This window comes from Peromyscus maniculatus, chromosome 14, assembly GCF_049852395.1.
Source record: "Peromyscus maniculatus bairdii isolate BWxNUB_F1_BW_parent chromosome 14, HU_Pman_BW_mat_3.1, whole genome shotgun sequence".
NCBI classification, from domain to species: Eukaryota; Metazoa; Chordata; class Mammalia; order Rodentia; family Cricetidae; genus Peromyscus; species Peromyscus maniculatus.
The window spans coordinates 84179979-84191987 of record NC_134865.1 but is presented as its reverse complement, the minus strand read 5'-3'; the positions used below and the strand labels follow the sequence as shown (position 1 = coordinate 84191987).

The window sequence follows — 12009 nt, the reverse complement described above, 5'->3', positions numbered from 1 at the left end:
CTTCTTCTTCTTCTTCTTCTTCTTTCTTCTTCTTCTTTCTTCTTCTTCTTTCTTCTTCTTCCTTCTTCTTCTTCTTCTTCTTCTTCTTCTTCTTCTTCTTCTTCTTCTTCTTCTTCTTCTTCTTCTTCTTTCTTCTTCTTCTTCTCCTCCTTCTTCTTCTCCTCCTTCTTCTTCTCCTCCTTCTTCTCCTCCTTCTCCTTCTCCTCCTCCTTCCTTCTTCTTCCTTCTTCCTTCTTCTTTCCTCTTCTTCTTCTTCTTCTTTTTTTTGGTTTTTCAAGACAGGATTTCTCTATGTAACCCTGGCTGTCCTCCCAGAGATCCACCTGTTTCTGCCTCCCTGAGTGCTGGGATTAAAGGCATGTGCCACCACCGCCCAGCCTCAGCCTGCTTCTTCTATCATTCAAAACCACTTGCTCAGGATGGCACCTCCCACAGTGGGTGGAGTACTTCCACAGAAATCATTAAGCAAAAAATGTCCTACAGACTTGCCTACAGGCCAATCTTATAAAGGTATTTTCTCAGTTAAGAGTCACTTTGCCAGATACATCTAGGTTTATATCATATTGACAAAAACCAATCAGCATAGTACCAAATTATAAAAATGAGAGAAACCGAATGAAATTTAAAATTTACCTTGACAAAACGTGAATTTGTCCTCAAGAGCTTACGGACTACCAACAGCAGGAAATCCATTTCCTCGGTTCGTTCATGCACCTACAAAATGAAGAGAGCACCCTCCCATGGCATCAAGAATGCACATGTCAGGGCAGCGGAGACTGCTCAGTGCTTAAATAATTTGTTGCACAGGCATGAAAATCAGAGTTCAGATTCTCAGAATCCATGTAAATACTAGGTGAGCACACTGAGTCTATAATCCCAGAACCAGATGGTGGAGACAGAGAATCCTCAGAGGAAGCCGGCTGTTCATATGGGCAAGCTCTGGGTTTGACTGAAAAGACCCTGTCTCAAGGAATACGGTGGAGAGTGATGATTCCAAATATCAACCTTAAGCTTCCACATGAATGAGCTGCATATGCACATGCACCCACACATACCTGGGCCAACATACAAGCAAGCATGCATATACACATGCATACCACACACATGAAAATGGAATTTTACAAAAGGATGCACATGTTACTTGATGAGAGAGGGTAAAGAGGGCTTTCATGCCCATGGTAGACTTTCAGCTAAACTAGGTTTCTCAGGCAGGTCAGTACAGCTTTTCAGGGGACTCACTCCTGTCCTGACTAAAAGTAAGCAAAAGATATCTGCCCACAAGCCAAAGGCTATCACATGGGTCACTGTCACCCTCAATATTTCTCTTTAGGACCCACTGACATTAGGGCAGAGCACTGTTGAGCCCCCTCAGCCTGCCCACTTATCAGCAACACTGCCTAACCAGTCCCTGCTGAACCCTCTGCCATGGTTTGTTATTCTAACAAGTGTGGGGTTGAACAGGTACCAGTCTAATGCTGACTAAGGAGCAGCAAGTCATGTTCCATGATAAAAAGAACTGAAGCTCATAGGATAGATAAGAGGTTGGTCCTGGGAAAGATGGGCCCGTCAGAAGCTGGTAAATCATATCAAGCAAGGTCCGAGTCTAGGGCAAGCAGGCAGAACTTCAACATGACTGCAAAGCAGCACACATGGGAAGCAGCTGTGCCCAGTCTTCCTCAGATGGAGACCCAGGCTTGGCCACCATAACTGCTCCATCCATACCACCTTGCCTCACCTAAAGCAGTAGGTAGGGTCAAGGGGCCTTTTCCAGGAGAAGCCCAATTAGGTCAGGATATATGAGAGCTGTTGTAGAATATTATTTTAAGATGTGTCACATGTGTTTATGCTGTGGAACATTTGTTTAATGATGCAAAGATGTGTTGCATTATTTTACATTGCATTTGTTTAACTCTATGAAGCTGTGTTACTTTGCCTGTCTAAAACACCTGATGGTCTAATAAAGAACTGAACGGCCTGCAGTGAGGCAGGAAAAAGGACAGCTGGGGCTGGTAGGCAGAGAGAATAAGAGAAGAAAAGGGGGACACCAAGGGGCCAGCCACGAATTGCCGTGGAACAACCTTTTTGTATACTATGACTATGTATTACTCTCATTGCCGATATCTGGGCAGGATGAGATTGAGTGTGAGAGCCAGACTAGGAGAATTCTGGGTAGAGAAATGGTAGAGTCAGAGAGTGGCCAGAAAATGCAGAAAAGCAAGATGAGATTGCTCTACTAAGAAAAGGTACCAAGCCACGTGACTAAACATAGATAAGAATCAGGGTTAATTTAAGTGTAAGAGTTAGCTAGTAACAAACCTGAGCTATTGGCCAAGCATTTGTAAATAGCATAAGCTTCTGTGTTGGTTATTTGGGAACTGGCGGGCAGGAGAGAAACATCCGATTACAATGGAGTAAGAGTGAAAGAAAGGTAAACAGAAACAGATAAAGGCTGAGAGGCAAAAGGTAGACGGGATAATTTAAGAAAAGCTGGCTAGAAACAAGCCAAGCTAAGGCCTGGCATTCATAAGAAAGAATAAGCCTACATGTGTATTTATTTGGAGCTGAGTGGCGGGCCTCCAAGAGCCAAAGAGTAAAAAACAACCTGCAGGGAGCCGGGACAATCGCCATTATAAGATGGCGCTGACTTCTTTGCATTCTGAAGATTTATTACTTCTAAGACAATGCTTTCGACGAAATACGCACCTCTGCTTTGCACATGCGCAAGCTATATATTGGTCCCCCACCAATCCTGTGGTGCCTAGTGGTGGCAGGCTAAGTTCAGCCAGCGATTCAAGCCTCTTTTCCCTATATAAAGCAGCCGCTTTTACTGCTCCCTCCCCTCGCTTCCAGCTCTCCCTCAACCAAAGGCTCTCCAATGAAAGTGTGATCCGAGAAGAATCCTTGCATGGCGGTCGTTCTTCCTCGCTGGCCGAGGAGCGCGCCGCAACCAACAACAGAGAGCACATAAGGACAGTAAGACTGTATCCAGATAATTCCCTGCAAACGGAGAGAAATAGCCACTAAAGCTGAAGGATGGACAAGGCTTCATTCTATAGCTCATTTTCCTTGTGGCCCTGTCATCTTGTGCCTCAGTTCCTACTGAGCAGAAATCCAGACTGCAAATGGCAGAAGGCAAAGCTGGAAGCTATTTGCTGATCATGGACAATAGCTAGAAGTCTTCACAGAACACCATAAAATTTCATGAATAAGATCGTTTGCCCTGTCACCAACTCCAGAACATCTCAACACAAGCCTCACTTTCCTTGCTTAGAAAAATCAAAGCTATTGCCGATGAAGGATTTCCAAGGTGATTACTCAACTATTAGGTCCTATCCCTAAATGTAAGAGTAACAACTTCAGCCAACACATTTGTGACCCCAGCATTTGAAAGGCAGAAGCAAGAGGATCAGGAATTCAAGGACCTTGTCTCAACAATAGTAACAACATTGCAGCCTTTCCTCTGTACTTGAACCCATCTTCTCTGGTCCTCCAGGGTAGCTCTTCCTATCCTTCTGCCTCTATAGGACTCGGTCCGCTGCCCCAATACACACATATGTGCATCACCGCTGGCCCCACAGGCCGTTCCTTAACACAGAGACACAGCTCAGCAGACACCAGCCTCCTGGGACCTGTGAGAGGCTAAGAAGAGAAAGTAGGACTTGCTTGTCTTCTACAACAGGTATAAAAAATGCTTACTGAATGATGTGCTCAGAGCTAGCTTATTCGTTTTCAAGAGCCAAAAGCCAGAAGCATTATCATCCCATTTTAAACTGCCTGGCTATTTCGAATATTGCAAACTTGCATTTCTTCTGAAACTCAAATTATCACAGAGAAGATGCTTGGTACTGTGTGTAAACTAAAGCTTCAGGTATCTCCATCACTCATTCCCAGGTCGGGAAGCAGGCAGTACTGTGGTAAGGGCAGGGACCCCACTGCTCCCCATTGCTCCCCATTCTCCCCTATGCCTGTTCTTGCAGAGTAACCTACTTCTGCTAACCTTCAGGAGTGAATGTTGATAACAACATGGTATGGAGAGTTTGTCTATGCCATTTACATATGTGCAGAGCAGACAAGTCATCAAATAGAAGATACAGGGATTACTTAGCACTACAGGTTCAGGGAGTAGTCCCAGGCACATGCAGCAATCCCATCCCTGGTAGGTGGCCTGACCACAGAGCTTCATGAAACTTCAGCTTCCTTCATGTAAAGAGGTTCAACTACAGTGACAGGCTCAGGCTCAGTAAGTGACAGCCACTGTGAACCCCAGCATCTTTTGGTACACAGCCACTGTGAACCCCAGCATCTTTCGGTACACAGCCACTGTGAACGCCAGCATCTTTCGGTACACAGCCACTGTGAGCGCCAGCATCTTTCGGTACACAGCCACTGTGAGCGCCAGCATTTTCGGTACACAGCCACTGTGAACGCCAGCATTTTCGGTACACAGCCACTGTGAACCCCAGCATTTTCTGTACACAGCTACTGTGAACGCCAGCATCTTTCTGTACACAGCTACTGTGAACGCCAGCATCTTTCGGTACACAGCCACTGTGAACGCCAGCATTTTCGGTACACAGCCACTGTGAACGCCAGCAATTTCGGTACACAGCCTACTAGGTCTGACTTTGATTTCCAAGTAAAGGCTTGCTAAACTGTCAAGTGATAAGGAAAACTCTGAACCACACGGTCCAGGGCTTTAGAAGAAATTACATTTCTTCCTCTCCTCTCCTCAAACACCTGCAGTGCTACACAACCAAGGAAATGTGTTCCAGGCCACAGTGCATCCACAAAGCTCTACCAGGATGCATTTGCTTGCTACTGTTAACGACCATACCCAGCACAGGAACATAGCAGGACCTCCCCCTCAAAAACAGGCTTAGCAATGGTCAGATTTCAGAATCTGCTAAGCACCCCAGCCCCACTCACATCTTTCCAACTCTTCTAAAAAATGAGTTGAATTTCTTAGGACAGCATGCTTTTACAGAAATTTGGGGGGCAGGAAGACAGTATGGGCCATTTCGAAATCTTCTGAGAAATCTGTAACACAGAGATCCTATATCCTGAAACACTTGTTGAAAATATGAACAACTATGAAATGCGCACCCACTATAGTGGTGCACAGTCTTAATCTCAGGAGAGACAGGCAGGCAGATCTCCATGATTTCAGGGCCAGCCTGGTTTACATAGCAAGTTTCAGGCCAGCCAGGGCTACACAGTGAGACAGTGTCTCAAAAAAGAAAAGAAGGAAGGGAGGAAAGAAGGGAGAAAGGAAAGAAGGAAAAAGAAAAGATGAATACCAGTTAAATATTCTGTCCTGATGAGGCAAGTCCAAAAAAGTGCAGATGAAGGAGGTACTCAGGAAATAATTAGGAAAGCTAAGACAAGCGTTTGTCATGGCACATGCCAGTAATCCCAAGCCTTGGGAAGATGAGGCAGGAGGATCATGAATTCCAGGCTAGCCTGGGCTACAAAGCAAGACCCTGTCTCAAAAACTAAATAATAATAATAATAATAATAATAATAATAATAATAATAATAATAATATGGATTTGTGGGTAAAGGTGCTAGCCTGATGAACTGAGTTCAGACCTCAGAACCCATAGTTGGAGAACCAACTTCCAAAATTGTGTACATGGCACAGCAGAACACACACATACAAATACAATTTTAAAGTTAGGCCGGCGGTGGAGGTGCACACCTTTAAACCTAGCACTCAGCCAGGTGGATCTCTGTGAGTTCGAGGCCACCTGGTCTATAGAGCGAGATCCAGGACAGGCATCAAAACTACACAGAGAAACTGTCAGGGGGTGGGGGGTTAAAGTTAGAAAAAAAAAAGCTAACTCAGGCACAAAAACAGTTCACAATACTGTATCATGACTAAGCTTTTCCTCAGAGTAGATTAGTACATCTTACCTTTATTAAAGTGTTTCCTGCAGGGCTGGGATGTGAACTCAGGACCTCTCATATGCTAGGTAAGCACTCTACCACTGAACTACACCCTCAGCTCAACTGTTGTAAACTACTGTCATCCTTGATTAGACAGAGTCTGCCTCTGCCTGTGGGCTGAGGACAGCAGTCTCCAGCAGTGCGGGGAGCCAGCGCTACGGCTGCACTCTGCTGAGACACAGACCCAGGCACCTCCGACTGCATAAGAACCAGTGACAGAAACTGCTCAGTAAAATCTCATTCACAAAAAGCAGGTGCCAGACCTGATCTGGGGTGACAACCTGCCTGTGGAGCGCTGCTCTAAAAGGCAATCTTTCCCACCTATATTTTGAAAGGCAAAGAACAAAGATAAAACAGATAATTCACATTCACAAGTACAAAGGAACGATCAGACCCTTGTTGTAGGGACACAAAGGTGGCAGCCCACACTGTGCTCTGGGAATAAGGACCTGCCCAATAGCGGAGTACTCACTTCATCAATGAAGACATGCGTGAATTCCATCAAACTCTTGGCACTTACAATTTTCTGAAGCAGGACTCCAGTGGTCATGTAAATTAACCTAGTGTCTTCTGTTGCTATTTTCTCTAGCCCTACCTAAAGTTGAGGAAGGAAAAGAGAGGGGAAGAAAAACACAGGTTTCAATGGCTCCCATTTACCTACCCAAACAAGTTATATCCATTTCACCTAAGGAAAGGAATAAAAATCACTGTATTTCAGAAGATATTTAGGGTCCAAATGTAAGTCGGGTTCTCAAATGACTTTTTTCTTCTGTTTTGGGAAGGAATTAGCTTATCCAGTGATGCTACATCATTATTTCATGTGACAAGACCTTACAGACTATAAAGGTATAATTTAAAGGATTAAATATTAAAAAGCACCATTCTAAGAATTCTCCCTTCTCTCCTTTTCAACTGGAGAAAAGATTCAAATTATTTTCAAGAATTTTACTTCCACTGTTTTTAATTATGCCACAATTCTGCTCTTTAGTTTCCAGTGGAAACAGTTACACACTGACATCAACTGACAGCAGACAGCGAAGACAGGGAAGCCGAGAGAAAGCTCCCTTTCTCTCTGCCGCTCACCTGATAGCCCACCAAGCCACCTAGAGTCCAGGAGCGCTCCTTACTGATCCACCTGGCGATGCTGCTGGCCCCTATTTTCCGAGGCTGCGTAACCACTATGTTGCAGAAGGCAGAGCGCTGAGTGTAGTGGTCCAGGATGTACTGTGGGAGCTGGGTGCTCTTACCGCTCCCCGTGGCACCGTGTATGATCACCACAGAGTTGCTTTCTATCAAAGAAATAACCTGCAATTTAAAAACAATCACTCTCACAATCGGCCCCGGTCACACAGCAGTGTGGAGTACTGCCATCTGAAGAAGGCTTCAGTTAGCACAGGTTAGACAGCAGTGTGGAGAACTGTCATCTTAAGAAGGCTTCAGTTAGCACAGGTTAGACAGCAGTGTGGAGCACTGTCATCTGAAGAAGGCTTCAGTTAGCACAGGTTAGACAGCAGTGTGGATCACTGTCATCTGAAGAAGGCTTCAGTTAGCACAGGTTAGATAGCAGTGTGGATCACTGTCATCTGAAGAAGGTTTCAGTTAGCACAGGTTAGACAGCAGTGTGGATCACTGTCATCTGAAGAAGGCTTCAGTTAGCACAGGTTAGACAGCAGTGTGCAGTACTGTCATCTGAAGAAGGCTTCAGTTAGCACAGGTTAGACAGCAGTGTGGATCACTGTCATCTGAAGAAGGCTTCAGTTAGCACAGGTTAGACAGACAGCAGTGTGGAGAACTGTCATCTGAAGAAGGCTTCAGTCAGCTACCTTGACATCACAAAACAAGAGGACTACAAATGGTTCCCACTTTAAAAATCAATTCCATTACCAATAACTAGGTGAGTGGCAGGCTGGCTTGTTATAAAACAAGGCCACACTCTGCAGCGCTGTGGTCCTTGCCTCCGAGTACTGGAATTACAAGTGGGCACCATCACACCCTGTGCATAATTGTTGACAGCGGGGAAGACCAGGCCAGAGTAACCAGTGCTCCAGTTCTCAATGTGTTCTTCGTGTGCGTATGTGCGTGTTTGGAGACAGGGTTTCTCTGTATAACCCTGGCTTGGCTGTCCTGGAACTCACTCTGTAGCCCAGGCTGGCCTCAAACTCAAAGATCCACCTGCCTCTGCCCCCGAGTGCTGGGACTACAGGTGTGTGTTTACCACCACCGGCTCCACTTCTTTAAAAAGAAAAAAATGAAGATTTCAAACTTGATTTCTATGGCTCTAAGTCTAAATGTCTATTATTTTAAAACTTTATAAAGAGACTAAATGTAACTCTACTTTTTAAAAAATCTGTTTTTATATTTACATGGCTTTAAACTTTGATTTCTAATTCTTGAGATGAATTTTTTTTTTTTTTGAGACAGGATTTCTCTGTGTATTCCTGGCTGTCCTGGAACTCACTCTGTAGACCAGGCTGGCCCCAAACTCACAGAGATCTGCCTGTCTCTGCCTCCTGAGTGCTAGGATTAAAGGCGTGTGCCACCACGGCCAGGCTTTTCTAGATGAATTTGAAATAACTAACTATACTTTCCCTTACAGTGTATAATCAGTATCATAAAATCCTAATCATCCTTTCTAACAGTCAGTGATGGTCAGCAAGAACAAATCAATTTGAATTTCAGAATCTAAAACTAATGAAGTATATCTACTCCATAAAGCATTATTTAATCTTCAGCAAAATAAAAATGAAGTTTGAAATATTTCCTATTTTATCTAAAACTTTTTCACTAAAATAACTAATAATGGTTTAAATATTCTTACTTTTAACCATGTTTAATAACATATAACTACCTAAAAACCCAAGCATCCTACTGCTGGAGGTGGCTTGCTCTAGTAACAAAACAATGTGTACATGTCTGATTAAATCAACCAGTAAGCAGGGAAGGGAGTAGCAGAGACTCGCTATGTGTTCCTTAACAAAAAGCTCCCCCAGGGAAGTGAGGGTGTGCCACTGTTGGCTGTCAGTGTGACAGGTCACAGGGGAGTCTGAGCAGGACACAGACAAGCTTAACCTGGGGCTCTGTGGAGGTGGTTTTGTGTGATAGATGCTGCTGACTTTTCTTCTGGCCTGTGCACATAAAGCCCCCACCCACAGTACCAACAGTGTTATGCTTCATTTATTTATTCCAGCAGCAAAATCACATTAGGAAAAATTAACTTTACCTCTTCTTTGCACCGATTTATAGGCAAATCAGGATATTTGTACGTTGTCTCTGAGATGCATGTAACATTGCTTAACTTAGTCAATGGTGACCTTAGACCTGTATTCAGACAAAACAAAGTTACTTCTTAGCTGAAAAGATAAAAATTAAACAAGTCTATGACCTATCTAATCTGTGTATATGGCTTGTAGACACACACACAGAGGCAAGTGCACACATGTATACAGACCAACAGTTCCTCCCCTTGGAGAGTCCACTATTAGTGAAGCAGACTTCATCCCAGTCACCACCACTGTCGACCTACATTACAACACTGTTGACACACAGAATTCTGCACTCGATTCAACAGTGACTCACTAATGTGAGATTCTGGTAGTGTGCACAAGTGATAAAGTGTACATTCCTCGCTACAAAATGATAAATCAAACACAACTTACAAGCTACTGGTGCGGGTAAAGGGGCTTGTTTGCTCTGCTAAAAATGTTTGCTATGGTCTGTCTGGTCCCAACTATTTAATGTTCTCTTGAGAATCCGTGTACCTGTGCTGGCTGTCCCATAAGCTAAGCTGCCTCTAGTCACCACTTGGCAAAGAACACAGCACTGGAGTTCATGCACAGAACTTTCACAACAAACCCCTAAGCCTTCCTGTCCCTCTCCCAGATCACCCTGTCTGGCTGGGAACACCTCTCCCTCCATGGCTCAACTTCTCGTCCCTCTCTCATCCTTTCCTGTACCTACAGCTCCTCCCTGCTCTCACCTTAAAAACATGTGGTCACTCTCTTTTTTCATAATTAGTCTAGCAATCTATGAATAAATTGTTATTTTTTTTTATTTTATGGTGCTGGGGATCAAACCCCAGGCCTGTACCCCAGCCCCTATTCTATATAGAGATATATGTAAATGTTTTGGGTGACGTTAGAGATCAAGCCCAGGTCCTCCCCCACATTTCTCTGGCCCCATCTTTTCCTGGATCTGGATCAGAGTGTGTGTGGTTGTTCTTCACCTCACAGCCAGCGATCAACATCTGTTACAATCTCTCGAGGAAAACGATTCCTTCCTGGGAAAGAGTCTCTTTCTAAGCTATCCCTTGTCCTGCTCTGGGCAGGCCTCTGACGACCTTCCCCACACTGACGAGCTCACTGAAACAGAAGCTCTCCATTATCATGTCTTACTTTCACTCACTGCGGCTCCCAACTACTCCAGTTTGGTTTTTGCACGCGTGTGTGTGTGTGTGTGTGTGTGTGTGTGTGTGTGTGTGTGTGTGTGTAAGAGAGGGAGGGAGGGAGGGAGGGAGGGAGGGAGGGAGGGAGGGAGGGAGGGAGAGAGAGAGAGAGAGAGAGAGAGAGAGAGAGAGAGAGAGAGAGAGAGAGAGAAGTAAGTTTGCTTTGGTTTTTTGAGACTGGATCTCATGTAGCCCAAACTGGCCTTGAACTCTATGTAGTCAAGGATGACCTTGAACCCCATTCTCCTGCCTCTATCCCCTGAATACTGGAATTACAGGCATGAACTACCACACAATGCTTTTTTCCCCTGAGGCTTTTTTATGTTAAACCATTTTATTTGAGAAATAAGGATAACCAAACCCTGCCATTCTCACAGCCCAGGCAACGGCCTCCAGTTCTGGCGAAATCTGAGCTGGAAAGTCCCACCCTGCTCTCAGGGACACCCACATGTCCTAAAGCCTTTAAGACTTGAGTTGTCCTTGCTCTCCTGTGGTCAGGAAAGGAAGAAGCCACCGTACCTGTGAGGACAGACACAGCAGGGCAGAGGACCAGGCAAGCACCAGGATTGAGTGGGAATGAGGCTGAGAGAACGACTAAGGATGGAGAGTGAGGATGATTCTTTCAGGACGACAAAAAAGGTCGAAGGGCTATATTTTTGCTAAGAAAGCTTGAGCCTGGTTCATGGTACTACTAAAGGAGGCTTGTTGCTCTGGCAACATTAATGTGAATCACAGGACTTGACTACATCTATTTTGAAGGTTGCTGCCTTCAAAGACAGAACATTTATAAGAAAAAAACAAAACAAACCCAAAGCCCTCGCCACACTATCTAAACTACGGCCCTTCTCCACGTAGCACAAGATGTCACCTGACATTTTTAGGTCACAGGCTGACGCAGACCCAGCACAGGTCAAGCCTTGCCTTTACTTAACATGCCCCAGGGTGGACAGGAAACCAGGGAGCAGAAATGTTCACAGCCGTGTGGCTGTTGGTTTTTTATAAACAAAATAAAAAGACAGACATCAATGATAATTTAAGGAAAACCAACAAATTACATGTGACAAACTGAAGCCTAGAAGTAGGCGGAAAATACTACAACCTCAAAATATGCTGTTCTCATTTTTTCCTTATTCTAAGTTATTAAAATATTTTATATAAGCCAGGCTGTGGTGGTGGTGGTGGTGGTGGTGGTGCACGCCTTTAAGCCCAGCACTCGAGAGGCAAAGCCAGGTGGATCTCTGTGAATTCGAGGCCAGCCTGGTCTATAGAGCATGATCCAGGACAGGCACCAAAACAACACAGAGGAACTCTGTCTTGAAAAAACAAAAAATTATATAAAGTAGAATACAAAAACCATTAAAACTGTTGTTCATCTGTCTCTTCATATCATCAAACAAGTCTATAATCTAACAGAAATCCAGAGGTTTCACAAGATCTAATGAATGGACTTTCAAGCTAAAGTCAGTGTCAACTGGCTGACATGCAGAACATAACATTTCTAAATGTGGAATCTAGACACTATCCAACCAGATGTGGTGGTGCACACCTTTAATCTCAGCACTTGGAGACAGAGACAAGTGAGTCTCTGAGTTTGAGGCCAGCCTAATCTATATAGTGAGTTC

General features: G+C 44.4%; 1 protein-coding gene across 9 annotated transcripts in view; it reads right to left on the bottom strand.

The window, feature by feature from the left end:
• Tdrd9 (tudor domain containing 9) overlaps positions 1–12009 on the bottom strand; it is a 108814-nt gene that overhangs the window by 67607 nt on the left and 29198 nt on the right. For all 9 annotated transcript variants that reach the window (XR_006063669.2, XR_013044556.1, XR_013044555.1 and 6 more), the window contains 4 exons: positions 9167–9264; positions 7030–7251; positions 6419–6541; positions 634–714 (listed from right to left, as the gene is read on the bottom strand). Coding sequence is in view for 5 of the 9 variants with exons in the window: in XM_006987990.4 (XP_006988052.1) it covers positions 634–714; positions 6419–6541; positions 7030–7251; positions 9167–9264 (524 nt within the window). In the remaining 4 variants the exon portion in view is untranslated. The remainder of the gene's footprint in view (positions 1–633; positions 715–6418; positions 6542–7029; positions 7252–9166; positions 9265–12009) is intronic.